This window comes from Penicillium hispanicum (genome assembly GCF_028827665.1).
Source record: "Penicillium hispanicum strain IBT 35686 chromosome Unknown utg000004l_segment0_segment0, whole genome shotgun sequence".
NCBI lineage: Eukaryota > Fungi > Ascomycota > Eurotiomycetes > Eurotiales > Aspergillaceae > Penicillium > Penicillium hispanicum.
Window position 1 is genome coordinate 3,494,836 of NW_026623196.1, and position 15,312 is coordinate 3,510,147.

The window sequence follows — 15,312 nt, forward strand, 5'->3', positions numbered from 1 at the left end:
TGATGGGGGATTTGGTGAGACGACCAGGGATGCAAGGGGGCTATAATAAGCATTCGACGTACCATCATCCATCGCGTGTCTTTGTTTTCTTAGTAGACAAACCATGGTATCTGATATGACTGGACATGCTAAGACAACAGTAATGAGCAAGCCTTCTGACCCCGAGGCCAGTGTGGGAGAGAGTGATCTCTATGCAGATCATGAAGCCGAGAAGCAGTACTGTAGAAAGGTGGACATTTGCGTGCTGCCTTTGCTATGCTTGGTGAGAGACCCTGAATGATTCCGTCCATATTGATGCTAACATCCCAGATGTACTTCTTTGACTGCATGGACCGAGTTGGTAGCCCGGTATCACACATTGTTCGTCATCGTGTTAACAGGAAGTAGAGCAATTTGGCAAATGCGAAAACGGATGGGCTCGACGAAGACTTACATTTTCAAGGGAACGACTACTCCCTGCTGATTCTGCTATTCTATATACCCTTTGGGTTGTTGGATCTGCCGTGGAATCTGTTGATCAAGCGCTACTCTGGCCGCATCATGCTATCGTTCAGTGAGTTCAGTGACCCCGTTGTGACAACTTCTTCTGACAAAGATGGTGACTAGTGTCGGTTGTCTGGGGAATCCTTGCTCTCTGCCAGTGCGCAACCAAGAGTTTTGGTGCCCTCCTGGCCGTTCGAATCATCCTAGGTGTCTTCGAAGCTGGATTCTTCGCCGGAGCCACATTCTATATGACCCTTTTCTATACCCGAGGGGAGATGGGATTTCGTCTCGCGATTATGCAGTCATTTGCAGTTCTTGCATCCGCATTCAGTGGCCTGGTCTCTTTCGGCGTCTTTCAGATCGATAGCTCTGCAGTCAAGGGATGGCAGTGGCTGTTTATTATCGAAGGAGGAATGACGTTCGCTATTGGCATCGTGGGAATCTTCGTGCTACCAGACTCGCCTCAGACAGCGTGGTTCCTGAATGACCGAGAGAGGAGAGCGGCATCCGCTCGACAACTGCGAGACTCATCGACCGAAGTCTCGACCGGCTTTGATCTGAAGGAGTGTTTCCGGACCTGGTCGGACTGGAAATTCCCTATATGGTGCGCCATCACGTTCACTTATCCCGTCGCTTATGCGACGGCGATGAATTTCTTCCCTCTGGTAAGTGATCTTGTCAGTCCATACAGCGTTCGATCTGACCCTTCCAGATTGTCGAACGCCTCGGATTCTCGACGGTCAAGACCAACCTGTGGACGGTAGCACCCAACCTGGTTGGCGCGGTAGTGCTACTCTGCGTCGCCAAATCCTCAGACTATTTTCGCGAAAGAAAGTTCCACATCATCTTCTCCCTGACCATTTCGCTGGTGGGCATGGTCATTCTGGCCGCCATTGACGTCCTGCACAATAAGGGAGTGGCCTATTTTGCCTGCTTTTTGATGGCTGCCGGCTCGTATATTCCCTCATGCCTCGTGCATGCCTGGCACAACAACAATAATATGCACGAGAATTCCCGCGCTGCGAATACTGGGTTCTTCGTCGGCTTGGGCAATCTGGCAGGAATCTTGAGCGCGGCAACCTTTCGGACTGAATATGCTCCCAAGTATGTGGCCTGTCGCCCTCAGATGGACTCGAGTACTAATTCCGCAGATATATTCCCACTTTGGTGGCAACTTGCTGTTGCAATGCCGTCTGTATCGTGTTTGTGACGGGATTAGGGCTGTGGATGCGGTTCGAGAATCGTCGTCGCGATCGAGAGCAGGGGCAACGGTTGCAAGAGGCCCAAATTGATACTAGTCAGATCAAAGATGAGCATGAGAGCTCGCAATGGCGGTATTTCCTATAGATAATGGGAGTAGCGATGTGGACACTCAGCAGTACAGTGTACATACCTTAGTATTGGTTGCGGACGGAAGGAATTCTGGAGCGCATTGCACACTACAATACACTCGGGCTGGAACATAATTTGCCAATATAACTATTTCCCTTTCTTTCAATCTGCACTCTTCGCGCGAGATCCGCCGTAAGCTCATTCGAAGATAGCCTGGAGAACATCTCGGGGTGACACCAATCACCTTGCAGCGCTCCCCCGCATGCTTATCAGTGGCTTCGGTCTTTCCCCCGACAGCTCTTGCGCTCTTCATTATCCCAGAGGAGAAAGGGCGCTCAAGACTCACTTCCCTCTCAATAATTCCACACCCCAATGAAGACCCACGCCTGTCAGTATCCCAGTTGTGGCAAAAGCTTCACCCGCGCGGAGCATCTGCGCCGACATGCGCTCAACCATGAACAGCCACGCGATGGCTTCACATGCGAGCGCTGTTCCGTTCACTTCCAGCGTCCCGACCTGCTAGGTAAGGCATAAGGTATTATCTGTGGCCGGCTGGTGAACTTACCAACACGATCAGACCGACATATGCTGCGCCATACTAAACGCGACCAAGAAGCCGGTGGCCCTGGGCTAGGAGTGCTCAAAACCCGCAAGAGAACCCGCAGAGCTGGCGACGGAACCATCGTTGTGCGTCCGTCGCAGAGAGAGATGCGATCAGGGGCGCGGTCTACAATCTCGACTGAGAGCTCCGACCAGGGGCTAATGGAGGAAGAACAGCACTTCGAAGAAGCACCCTTATCACCACCCGGGTCTGGCTCGGATCCGGCCCTGCCTATCGATGAGACCGACTCATTTCTAGCACCTATGATGCCTGGTGGTCCCTTCGAGCCATATGTCGAGCCCATGCCCGGCCAATTTGACGCCGCCGATGGATCGTTCAACATTGGCCTGGATGGAATGGGCGACTTCTTTGCCATGGATACAGGTATGGGCTGTGCTGCTTCCGACGTCCATGGATCTCTAGAAACTTGCTGACGGGATCAAGCGACCGACTTCAATCTTCCATTCGCCGCGACGTGCAACTATAACTGGTTATTCGATGTCGCGTCGCTCGATGATGCTTTCCATCATTTCGACTTTCCTCTGGGCTTCGATGCCGGGCCATTCCCTGATGTCATGGATAGCGTGCAGAGCCCGGCGCTTGATAAATACGATGGCCCATCAGCACTACTAGAGGTGGCTTCCATGATGAACAAATCACGGACATCACAGCCCACAATGTCACCGGGGACCCCTGACACGCTGGATATGGACTGGCTGTCTGGGTCATCCTCGTTGGGTCCCAACCCACCAACATATCTCCCACGAGTGTCAGAGGAGGCTCAGACGGGGATACTCTCTCTTGTCGCCCAGTCCCAGCCCATGGGCATCGATGGACAGCCACTGGCCTTGGACTCGCCTTTGCTGAGTCTGGCTGCCTTGCAGAGTTACTGCGATCTCTTTTTCTCTCGGTTCAATGTCACATATCCACTCGTTCACCAGCCAACCTTCAATCCAAATACCGTCGATCCAGTCTTCCTTGCAGCGATATTGTTCATGGGTGCTACTTACAGCACACGAGAAGCCCACCAGCTGGCCGTGGGAATCCATGACAAGCTTCGGAATCACCTTCTCTGTCATCCAGACTTCTCTCCCCAGCCAGATCTCTGGGTGCTGCAGACGATGCTTCTGATTGACTGCTTTGGAAAGATGCGAGCGGGTCCCAAACAGCGAGAACGGGCACAGCTGTTCCACTGCGTGCTGATAAAGCTCATTCGCCGCAGCAACTGCTGCAGCATTCAGGACTCGTCCCACCTGGCCAGATCAGTGGATCTGGACCAGGCATGGAGACAGGCCATGGAGGAGGAGCAACGAAAACGCCTCGCCATGCACTGTTTCATGTGGGACACGCAGCATGCAGTTCTCTTCTCACAGTCTCTCTGCATGTCCGCGTTCGAAATCAGGTCCTTGTTGCCCTGTAGCGCTTCCGTCTGGGAGGCATCCTCGGCCCGGGAGTGGGCGCATCTGGCTTCCCGCGAAACCAACCGCCCCTTTCTGGCGGTGCTGAAAGGCTACATCAACCCGGGAGCGGTCTCACGGCCGCGCGAGCTCAATGTCTTTGCTCGCACCGTCATCCTACACGGCTTGATGTCAGTCTCGGCCGACCTGAAACGCCGCGATCAGACAACGCTCCGGTCAGAGACCCCCGAGCGAGTGGGCGCGTGGACTCCCCGTATGAGTAGGTCGTACGACCTATGGAAAGTTGATTTCGATGCAGATTGTCTAGCCATGAAGCTGGCGCAGACTGCCGATCCGCGACGTTTCACCGGGCTCAAAATGGCTGCGTATGCCTTTTACCACGCTGCGTGTCTCGCGTTGAACGTCGAGGTGCTGGATTTGCAGGTCGTTGCAGGAGCAACGCAGATCTTGGGACGGACGATCACTCCGACAGACCAGTCGCGGTCCCAGAGAAATATTCTCAAATGGCTGCATGATGACTCTGCGGCGTCCTCTAATGCTGCGCGGCATGCCTCCCATCTATTGCAGGATGCCGTGTTGAGTCTTCATGATTGGGACCACACAGATGCCTTCCATTTCCCCTGGTGCTTGTATCTGGCTACATTGACCTGCTGGATCTTCCACCGCGGAATGGACCCTCCGTCCGAGCACCGCATCACAACGGATCTGTCGTCGCTGATCGTGATGATGACGAACTGTCCCAGTGTAACAGAGCTGGCAGCACTGTCGGGGAAATATGATCCCAAACCACTGGCAGCAGCCATGGCTCAGCAGCTAGCAACGGTTCGATGGGCCGTAGTACATGATGCGATGAAGGTTCTCGTAGGCTTGTCTTCATAGTGTATACTCCAATGGTATTATTTATTTCTGAGGTCACCTCTATTTAGTGTAGAATGGATAGTCCGTGTATCCCTTCTCCGGCGGATCAGCTCCATAGAATGTCGACCGATCGTACGCATTCAACGGCAGACCCTCCTTCAACCGTCGCGGCAGGTCCGGGTTAGCAATGAAATACCGGCCAAACACAACCGCATCTGCTCCATCGCCGATCAGCTTCGGGCCCGCGTTCTCCGCGTTGAAGTTTCCAGCCGCCAGGAATGCAATGCCCCCTTTCTTCAGCGTCGGCCGGAACACGTCCAGTGAGGGCTTGTCCCCGACCAGAGAATCGATCTTGGCCTCCTCGTCCAGCACCTCGTCGAAGCGCGGCTCGACCATGTGCACGTACGCAGGCTTGGACTTTGCAGGAAGACCGGCGATCTGCGAGCACAGCGCCAGCCAATGCGTGCTGGGATTGGAATCCTTGGTGTCTTGGAAGTAGTTGTAGGGTGACAGGCGAATGCCCACGCGGTCAGCGCCGATTGCAGCAGAGGTGGCCGTGATCACCTCGATGACCATGCGCGACCGCTTCTCGATGGAGCCGCCGTAGTCGTCTGTCCGCTTGTTGACGTTGTCGTGGAGGAATTGATCGAGGAGGTAGCCGTTCGCGCCTGGGTCCAGTTAGTACCTGCGTCTTGATGTTGTTCAAGAAGAAATTTCTGTACCGTGAATCTCGACGCCGTCAAAGCCCGCTTCGGTGGCTCTTGTGGCCGCTGCGGCATACTCCTTGACGGTCTCCTGGATTTCCTCCGCCGTCATAGGCCGGGGAGGCGACGCCGCGTACTCGGTTCCATCCAGCGCCTTCCCACTGATCGGGATGTCACTGGCGCTCACTGCTTGGTTGCCCTCGAGAAACGCAGGCACAGTCGCCCGGCCGACGTGCCACAGTTGGCAGTAGATAAAGGCGCCCTTGGCGTGCACTGCGTCGGTGACTTTCTTCCAGCCGGCGATTTGGGAGGCCGTGAAGATCCCGGGGACTCCTGGATATCCCGCAGCCTGAACGGTCAGCCTCCTTGTCTAGCATGTACCGAAGTCGGGGAAATAAATTACCAATCGGCTGATGGGTGTGGCCTCGGTGAGCATCAATCCTCCCTGGGACGCACGTTGCGAGTAGTATTCGACCATCAAGTCGTTAGGAACAAACACGCCATCAGACTCTTTCGTCGCTCGCATGCGAGTACATGGTGCCTGAACGACTCGATGGCTGAGCGACAGAGCGCCCAAACGCAGCGGCTGGAAAAGAGGTCCAATCACGTCAACTGATCCCATAATGCGAGGTGGGAGAAAGGGAATTTGGTGTTGCTTTGCGAGCAGATGCGCATGCCATAGTTATATATCCCATGCGCGAGCTCCATTGCTGACCAGCTCGAAAGTGGGATAATAGTGGGATGAATCTCGATCGCCAGGTCGGATTGGAATCTCAATGCTGCCGAGCTTTGCAGAGCTCATCACCCCCACTGTCAAGCTCTGTTGTGCACCGTTGCCCCTCCCCCACTCTCGTAGATTGCCAGGCAGAGGTGGATGCACCAGCTCTGAGAAGTATAAGCATGAGGCGTACAGAGTTCCCAAAGAATGTTTGCGACAGGTACATCCGGCAGGAGGGATGGATACTCTACACTCTTGACAGCTAGTTCTTACTACGCAGATACTTATATCCATGGATAGGTAAATGTGGAGCTAGATACATTGTTATTATCTTTGGACTAATCGGAATGGAGTCTCGAACACAGCGAGAGTATCAGTACTGATCGCAAAATCTCCTTAGAACCTGTGGTGTTTTGTCTTGGAGAGGAGGACTGTTGTTACTTGTAGACTATTATTGGACCTTACCGGCGTTTGAATTGTATGAGGGCATTCGAGTATTCATTCCAGCCCAGGACTAACCCATGAATGCAAAGTATTCTTCCAGCCACTCCTGCGTCTGGGCTGCTGCTGTCAACTGCCATCGATCGAGGATGCCCACATATCCATCCGGTCGTACAACTACAACGCCGACATGGTCCCGCTCCAAGCCTCCACACCATTTCTCAGTACAGCGGGGTGTGTCAATATCATCGTAATATAGCGTCCATCGGCTGCTCTGCAGCATTGGTGGCAAGTCAGCAATCTCAAACTCTGACCTCGTGGATTGGGTGACAACGGCATATGTAAAAGCATCGGATGCTGCGGTATATCTTTGCGGTGAAATAAACTCGTCCGAAGGAGCCGGTCCTCGAGGCTTTTTGGAATAAGACTGTCTTGCCTGGGAGGTGACCCTGCTCAGCAAGCTAGAGCTGGCCAGTCTGTCGCAGAGAGCGTTCAGAAACCCCAGCGATGCTGGCACACTAGGCACAAAGAAGTAGATGCGGAACTGGCCCAGTAAGGGTATGTCCAGTTGGATATCGACCGGATTGGCATCAACGAATCGAGTCACCTTGGATGGGAGCTGGAGTGTGCCAGGTTGAAGGCGAGTCGATGAGAGCGCCCCATGGCGGCTCAGCATGTTTGTCGAGTACTCGGCTCCCACACCCGAAATGAAGCGGATGTTGTCATCGAAATTCTTCGACAGCGCTGCTTCACCCTGTTCAAAAGCCTTGCAGTGTTCGGCATCAAACTCAATCAGATCATTGGCAATCTTACGTCGTTCCTCTTCGTAGGTCGACAACAGAGATGGCTTTGCTAGCCTGCGGATGACGAGGTTAAGCTTCCATGCGAGGTTGAAGCTGTCATGCATGCTGGTATTGGCGCCTTGCGCGGCTAGAGCCGAATGGCAATGGCCAGCCTGGATTCTGTTAGCGTGGTTCCCTTTCGTATCTGGAACTTGATCAGAGGCAACACACATCACCGGCGATGAAAACCCGTGCCTCCGGATCCATAAAGTGCTTCGAGACACGCTGTCCCACGACGTAATTTCCAAACCACTCCACCGTCTTCCATTCCATGCTGTATGGATGCATGGCCTCCTTTGCTCTGTGCATCACATACTCCGGCGTAGTCTTGCTCTTGTCCACCCGCTCACCATCCGTCGCGCTCAGTTCGACGTACAGCCGCGTCATATTGCGTTCTCGCGGAATCCACAAGATCGAGCCAGCCACATACGAGCGCACGGCAACCTTGCTCCAGAGATCGGGGAAGTCCGTGTCGATGACACCTGTCTCTTAGTAAAATTCCTTGCGCGAGACTCAAATGAACTCACCATCCAGCACGCCCCAAGATGCGTTGGTCATTTCTCCCACAAGTTCAGCGTCTGGGATAAATGTCCGGACTTTGGACCGTGCACCGTCACATCCGACCAGATAGTCTGTCCGGATTGTCTTGATCGTCTTGGTTGACAGGTCTTCGTATGCAACGTCCAACTGCCCCGTCCCGGCTACGCGCGAACAAGACACGAACGGGCTGTTTCGGGTGACAAAGACCCCTCTGGATTCCATGTCGTCGATCAGAATCTCCTCAATCATGCCCTGATGTGCGAGGAGGATATATGGATCGGATGCGCCCACTAGATGGTCGGGGTAATGCGTCTGTCGGCCGGTTCGGTGGAGGGGCTTGTCAGCGGTGGATTGCTGGAGTCTGTCAGTCGAAAGCCAGAGCAAGCTGGAAGTGAGGCGCCATACCCAGAATGCAATATCATATACGCGTGCGGCATTCTTCAACAGAGGCTCTGCTAGCCGCATTTGCTTGAACGTCTCGATGGTCTTGGGCTGTATGCCATCGGCCTTGCCAGTCGAGGTTTTGTCCGGTTGATCATCGAGAAGGACCACTTCGATGCCGAAGCGAACAAGATTACACCTGAGAAAGTGTCAGAAAGCTTGAAAGTCATCGGTCGAATGCGACATACGCGAGCATCAGGCCTGATGGGCCTGCGCCGACCACCACGACGGTGGTTGTAGCATCGACGGGGTCGCCGACGCTGAATCCCTCATGGTCTGCACCGGGTGCCATTGCTGTGCTCGAGTTCTAAGGAAAGTGAACTGCATACTCCTGCGATCCACGACGTGCCGCTTCATTTTATTGGATTCCCACTGAGCAATTGGAGATGGGGAAGTGGAGGACCCCCACCCTTGGTCTACTTCTATCTCTACCATCGCGTCACTCCCCCATCTACCACGATATCCTGCCCCGTCATGTACGCGCTGGCGTCGCTGGCCAGAAACACGCAGGCCCCCATGATATCCTCCGGCTCGGCGATTCGGCCGTTCATCGCCTCGGACTCCCAGCCGGCGAGAAGATGGGGGAACTGTCCGTCAGCTCTTCGCTTCGTTAGAATGGGGGTCGTGGTCAACGTACCGACGCGGTCATCTCGGTTCGCACGTATCCAGGCGAGACCGAATTCACGCGGATTCCCTGTCGATAGTCAGATCTGGCACCGATGTCTTTGGCGCCGCCGCTGGAGTCTCACGTATTCGGCCAACTCTTTGGCGATCGCAGGACACATCGATCGCACCGCACCTTTGGTCCCACAGTATGCGCTGCACAGTTGGCTGCGCACCGCAATATGGCTCGCCATACTCGCCACCAGGACAATACTGCCACGCTTTGTGCCATTCGCGATCATTTGCTTCGCGGCCAGCTGGGCCGTGAAGTACAGGCCGAGCACGTTGATTGAGAGCAGGTCGTGGTGCTCTTTGTAGGTGAATTCTAGGAAGGGAAGATGGCGATTGATCCCGGCACAAGGGACACAGATATCGAGGGCGTTTTCAAATTCTTTTTGGAATTGGGCGAAGCCGCCTTGGAGCGATTCCTGGGACGAGACATCGACTCTTCGTAGATTAGCCAAGGGCGTGGTCGATGGACATCCATGGATAGATAACCCACTTGTAATAAGCGGTGCGAACACCGTAGTCCTTTTCGATTGCATGGAATCCAGGATCCGGGGGGATCATGTCGAATATCGCTACATTCGCGCCGGCTTCTGCTAGGCCTCTTGCAAAGGCGAGTCCACACCCTCGGGCGCCGCCCGTCACGAGTGCCGTTCGACTTTGGAGAGAGAACTGGCCGATTAGCTGGGATGTTGGGAATTGGCTGCAGAAAACATACCTTGGACATTGTTGCTGATTGACCCGCAGTGGAATGAGGGAGGGGAGTTTCTTCCAGTACGCCGCTGGATGGGCAGCTCTTATCCTCTCAGATATAGAGCAACATTGACCAGGTCTTATCGGGTTGCAGCAGCCTGCGTATGCAGACTAACCCCCATCTTTGGCTCGTGGGAGCTTCCCATCCTGTACACAGGTGAGTGGTTAGCGATCATAAATATCCCAGGAGTATATTCCGATCGAAATGAGGTGCTGCTTCCAGACGCCCTTCACATCGCAGTTCTGGACTGTCTGATCACTCTCGCTCGCCATGGCTCCTCGCATTCACATCAAACAACAACAGACTCGCTCAAAGCAATGCCAACTCCACATCATAGTCGTCGGTGCTGGTCTCGCAGGCCTGGGAACCGCCATCAGCTGCGCCCTGGCCGGTCACCAAGTCCACGTCCTCGAAGCCGCCCATGAAATCAAAGAGGTCGGCGCGGGCATCCAGGTGCTCCCCAACAGCTCACGTGTGCTCCAGCACTGGGGTCTCGAGAAGGCACTGACACCGCACATGACGAGTCCACGCGTGTGCAACTTTGTCGGCTGGAAGGGCAATGCGATCTCCTCCCTCGACTTCCACGAGTCCGAGAAGAACTACCCGGGGACGTGGTATGGAGACTTTCACCGCGCGGACCTGCAGCGCTGTCTCGTCAAGAGAGCCTCGGAACTCGGTGTGCAGGTGACATGCAATGCGCGCATTGTAAGTGTGCGTGTGAGCGCGGATGGCGCGACAGCGGCGGCCATGGCCACAGATGGGCGACAGTGGGAGGCGGATCTGGTGCTCGGCGCAGACGGCGTTTTTGGGAAGTTGACAGAAGAGCTGCTGGGCCACAGCGACCCGCCAGTGAAGACGGGCGATCTCGCATATCGTCTCTTGCTGTCGACGGAGGAGATGCGCAAAGATCCCGAGCTGGTACCGTTCGTGAATGACCCGCAAGTGAACTACTGGTTGGGACCGGGTGCCCATGCCGGTAGGTTGTTCCTTCGAATCATGCCATTTCAAAGCTAATGAAGCAGTGAACTATGTCCTGCGTGGGGGTGATCTCTTCAATATGGTCCTACTAGTGCCAGACGATATCCCCGAGGAATCCCTCGCCTCGACGATTGAAGGAAACGTGGAAGAAATGTGCGCTTTGTTCGAAGGCTGGGATCCACGGTGGGTGACTCGAGGATGCAACTGCATTTGTGGCAGATAATTGACGGACGAAGCATTCAAAAACTACTCAAGCTGTGCCAGTCAGTGCAGAAGTGGCGCTTATGCATTCGATTTGGCAACTTTGACTGGGCTCACCCTTCAGGAGCATGGGTGATGCTGGGTGACGCCGTGCATGCTACCTTGCCATATCTCGCCTCGGGGTATGTTTTATGCACTCCTTCTACCGAGACTGTTTCTCATGGCACTCTTACAGCGCCGGAATGGCCTTCGAAGATGGCGCCGTCCTCGGCGAATGCCTCTCCCGTCTCCCCGACCATCCTGATATCACCAAAACCTCCCCTGAATTCCTTCAGGCCAAGAAATATGCTCTTTCTGTCTTCCAGAAATGTCGCAAGGAGCGCACCAAAATGGTGGTCGAACGAGGAAATCTACAACAGCATCTATATCACTTGCACGACGGGCCGGAGCAACAGGAGCGAGACCGCAAGATGCAAATGGTGCCGACACCCGAAGGAGAAGCTTTGGCCTGGCGAGATCCTGGATTGGCTCCAAAGCTGCTAGGATACGATCATATTGCAGACGTATGTTTCTTTGCCAATGGAGGATGGAATGCCACTAACAACGACCAGGTGGATCGCCGTTGGGATAGAGTCGACGGGAATAGAAATGGAATAGCCGAGTCTCGCCTATAGTTGGCTACATAGCATTGAACGGCGCATGACTGTTCGCCACTAGTGAGCCATTTACGAAGTATCTCTTCTTCTGTGGTATCGATGTAGACTTCCTAGGTGCACTCTGGCACCAAGTGGCGCCCCCATCTTTGATAACCACTTCTCCAACTCCCAGCTCGGAGAAGATACGGGATTCATAGCGCCGAACACAACACTCCCCGCATCCCCATTCTTGATAGCGGTGCCAAGTAGACCATTAGATAGATCCCCGCCCAGCTACTAGGTTATATAGGTGCACAAAGAGAAGTGGTGCGGCATAGGTCCCATAGCCACCACTTTTCAAGGGCAAATTGATCCCGTCTTCCACCATGTGGCGATTTTTCACTCGCGCCTCCGACACGCCAGAGAAACAAGCTCCACGAGGGCTGCCGGCATCATGGTATCGATCCGAGGCCATGTACCAGCTCGAGCGACGGGCCATCTTCTCCAAGCGGTGGCTCCTCCTCACCCACTCCAGTCGATTTACCAAACCAGGCGACTTCCTTTCCTTCACCATTGCCAATCTACCATTCTTCCTTATTCGAGACCGAGACGGCAGGATCAATGGCTTCCACAATGTCTGCCGGCATCGCGCCTTTCCCGTCGTACAATCTCGTGCAGGAACAGCTTCAATCCTTAGCTGCAAATACCACGGATGGTCCTACGGCCTCAAGGGAAACCTCTCCAAAGCACCCCGATTCGAGACAGTCCCCGACTTCGACAAGAGCCAGCAGGGGCTCCTCCCCGTACATGTGCATATCGACAAGGCCGGATTCCTCTGGGTGAATCTGCAAGCCGGCGATCCGGAGGTGCAGTGGGCAGACGATTTCCAGACGGTCGACGAGGAGCCCCGAATGCAGGACTTTGACTTTGCGGGCGAGTACACCTTCGATCATTACTGGGAGATGGACGTGGATGCCAACTGGAAGGGACTGATCGAGAACTACAATGAGTGCTATCACTGCGCGACCTCGCATCCCCTGATCAGTGGCGTGTCGGATCTCCCGCGATACCGCGTGGAGCCGACTGCTGGGTACATGGAGCATCACATCTTCAACAAGGAACAGGCCGATACTCAGTTCCGGCGGGCTATTACCTTTTTCAGCCCGACGACTTCGATTACCGTCACGTAGGTGGATCGCGCCCGGTGGCATGGTGATGAAGCTGACTCGCGCAACAGGGACAAGTTCTTTTACATCCAGCGCATGATTCCAGTCACGGCCACAACAAGCAAAATTGAAAACGAGGTGTATCGCCATCAGAATGCCACGGATGAAGAGTTTGACAATATCAACGCTTTCTACCGCCAGGTACTCGACGAAGACAAGGAGCTGTGCGTTGGCACTCAGGGGAACCTATCTGGGGGCGTCTTTGTCAATGGCGAGCTTCATCCCAACAAGGAAAGAGGCCCGATTCACTTCCAGAACGGTGTGAGGCGGATGGTTATGGAACATCGGAAGCGAGAGGAGCAGCAAGGAGGACGAGAGATATGGCCGGCTCTCCCAAAGCTGCCAGAGGCAATGACGGAGAAGACCGAGGAGGAAGAGCGGTTCTGTTCAGAACTGGAAGCCGCCAGCTGCACGGCCAGACCGGAGCTGGCATGGTAATAATCAGCGTGTTGGGAGGTGCTTTACTCTGTGGAAAATCTGTCGGATATGTCTAGATTCCATGAACATAGCTACGTGGGCATATCCACAGTACCAACTAGCGCCCGCCAGTAATAACCAGTGTTAACTAGGATTATTAGATAGACTTAAATCACCTATTTAAAACCACGGGTTAAGCGCTTCGCATACGTTCCGCAATGCATCGCCCTACGCCTGGCGCACGGGGGCCACTTGTTGTCGTCAGAAGGAGACTCCACTGTTGCCCACCACTAGGACCAAGAGAGAAACAGGTTGCGATCCAAACATCATCTTTTCCGATTCCAGAATATCAAGAGGCGATGGATAGAACAACAATCTCTCTTAATGCTCACATGGTGATCTCCCCTTCACAACTCGGACATGGTCCTCTCGAGTACTGTCACACCATCTCGTCCACGGCATGCCGGTGCAGAGATGATCGACACCGTCAGAAGTGGCAAGATGTGATCCTGCCGATCATACAGAAGACCCGGCGGGGGCGATTCAGCCGTTCCTGATGCCGGCGATCTGCTTAACAACTCACAGTTCGTCTACCGTCAGCCTTCTACCATCCGTCTTTCTACACCTGTAGTGAGACTGGCACTCGAAGAAAGACAGAGATTCAGTCTTGCCATTCCACTATTCTACCATGAAAATGGAATATCATTCCTCGGACGGAATCGGAGAAAGAGTTCAATTGGCCCCCACCGAATCTACATGATTTCTGTTGGGATTGTGCCTGACTCGTGTCGCCCGTCCACGAGCTTTGAAATACCATCTCCTGGCGACCAATCCAACGTTTCAACGTACAATCTCAAACCGTGCAGCGGCGCGTACGTGGTGAAAACTCGACTTTCTTGATAGTCGTCGCTGGTTTCCCACTATCAAGCCTAGCACGCCTCGGGGTCAATCATGACGATGGAATCACCAGAGCAGAAACTGATTGTTGAGATCCCACCACTCCCCAAGGTCCGGCTTTCTCTGCCGCATCGCATCAATTGCTTCATCGGCCTCTGGTTCCTCAAGGTGATAGTGAGGATCGTCCTTTTTGTTGAGAGATGTCTCAACCCGCTGCCGCCTGCAATGCGCCCAACACTCGTGAAACGCTATGCTTGTCGACCTGGCCTTGAGTGCCGCGTATTCTTTCCACCCGACTACAAGCCCGGGACTCGTCTCCCCTTGTACTTCAACATCCACGGTGGTGGGCTTTGCTTTGCCAATGCGACAGTCGACGATCGATTCTGTGTGTCTTGGGCGGCGCGCACAGGCATGTTGGTCGTGAGCCTGAACTACCGGAAAGCGCCGCTGCATCCGTTTCCATATGCGGCGCATGACATCGCTGCGCTCGCACACGCTGTCCTGGCGGACGACAGTCTGCCTTTGGACCCAGAGCGGGTGGCTATTGGTGGCTTCAGCGCCGGGGCCCATCTGGCGCTCTCCGCATCTCAACTACCGGGCTTGAAGGGGATCGTGAAGGCTGCTGTTAGCTACTATCCCATTGTTGACTTCGGTCACGATCCAACCTACAAGCTGGACACCCGACCATATCGGGATGGACCGAGGGAGAACCTGGCGGGGCAGGTCTCGTGGTGGTTGGACTGGGCCTATGTTTCTGTCGGTCAGAATCGACGTGATCCAGTCTTGAGCCCTTGCTATGCGCGGAAGCAGGATTTACCCCCGTCGATATACATGGTTGGCGCGCAGTGGGATATCCTACGGCTGGAGGCGCAGTTGATGATCCACGACCTCGCAGGGCTAGAGAGCAAAGAGAACAAAGAAGAATCATTTGAGACAGGTCATTATAAGTGGACGCTTGCTATGGACTGTGCCCATGGCTTTACGCATAAAGTGGGAGGTGATTCAGCGAGAGCCACCACGAACAGGCTGCAGAGCGAGGCGATCTACGCAGAAGCACACGCCTGGCTCAAGAAGAGTGTGCTGGCTTGAATCTCGTTGCGACGAGAAGTAGCATGTTCATATTCAGTCTCCAAAGCTTATGTATCCCCAGTTGTTAT

General features: G+C 54.4%; 6 protein-coding genes across 6 annotated transcripts; 4 read left to right on the plus strand and 2 right to left on the minus strand.

Moving 5' to 3' along the window:
• Window positions 1–779: 779 nt before the first annotated feature.
• N7459_005055 (MFS transporter/fungal specific transcription factor domain-containing protein) lies at window positions 780–4,713 on the plus strand (the record flags this gene model as incomplete). Its single annotated transcript, XM_056944239.1, has 5 exons — window positions 780–1,148; window positions 1,196–1,587; window positions 2,229–2,338; window positions 2,429–2,800; window positions 2,861–4,713. The coding sequence occupies 5 exons, from the start codon at window positions 780–782 to the stop codon at window positions 4,711–4,713; spliced, it is 3,096 nt and encodes a 1,031-aa protein (XP_056801122.1).
• Window positions 4,714–4,752: 39 nt separating this feature from the next.
• Window positions 4,753–6,018, minus strand: N7459_005056 (alkene reductase; the record flags this gene model as incomplete). Its single annotated transcript, XM_056944240.1, has 3 exons — window positions 4,753–5,360; window positions 5,415–5,745; window positions 5,800–6,018. 3 exons carry the CDS (start codon window positions 6,016–6,018, stop codon window positions 4,753–4,755), a joined length of 1,158 nt encoding a protein of 385 aa, XP_056801123.1.
• Window positions 6,019–6,628: 610 nt separating this feature from the next.
• N7459_005057 (uncharacterized protein) lies at window positions 6,629–9,774 on the minus strand (the record flags this gene model as incomplete). Its single annotated transcript, XM_056944241.1, has 10 exons — window positions 6,629–7,510; window positions 7,569–7,879; window positions 7,925–8,291; window positions 8,343–8,517; window positions 8,567–8,685; window positions 8,834–8,965; window positions 9,016–9,072; window positions 9,128–9,488; window positions 9,544–9,719; window positions 9,766–9,774. 10 exons carry the CDS (start codon window positions 9,772–9,774, stop codon window positions 6,629–6,631), a joined length of 2,589 nt encoding a protein of 862 aa, XP_056801124.1.
• A 297-nt stretch (window positions 9,775–10,071) lies between these two features.
• Window positions 10,072–11,654, plus strand: N7459_005058 (uncharacterized protein; the record flags this gene model as incomplete). Its single annotated transcript, XM_056944242.1, has 4 exons — window positions 10,072–10,777; window positions 10,812–10,966; window positions 10,999–11,162; window positions 11,216–11,654. 4 exons carry the CDS (start codon window positions 10,072–10,074, stop codon window positions 11,652–11,654), a joined length of 1,464 nt encoding a protein of 487 aa, XP_056801125.1.
• Window positions 11,655–12,001: 347 nt separating this feature from the next.
• N7459_005059 (aromatic ring-hydroxylating oxygenase subunit alpha) lies at window positions 12,002–13,279 on the plus strand (the record flags this gene model as incomplete). Its single annotated transcript, XM_056944243.1, has 2 exons — window positions 12,002–12,801; window positions 12,853–13,279. The coding sequence occupies 2 exons, from the start codon at window positions 12,002–12,004 to the stop codon at window positions 13,277–13,279; spliced, it is 1,227 nt and encodes a 408-aa protein (XP_056801126.1).
• Window positions 13,280–14,209: 930 nt separating this feature from the next.
• Window positions 14,210–15,244, plus strand: N7459_005060 (Alpha/Beta hydrolase protein; the record flags this gene model as incomplete). The annotated part of the gene is made up of 1 exon (XM_056944244.1): window positions 14,210–15,244. The coding sequence occupies one exon, from the start codon at window positions 14,210–14,212 to the stop codon at window positions 15,242–15,244; it is 1,035 nt and encodes a 344-aa protein (XP_056801127.1).
• Window positions 15,245–15,312: the final 68 nt, after the last annotated feature.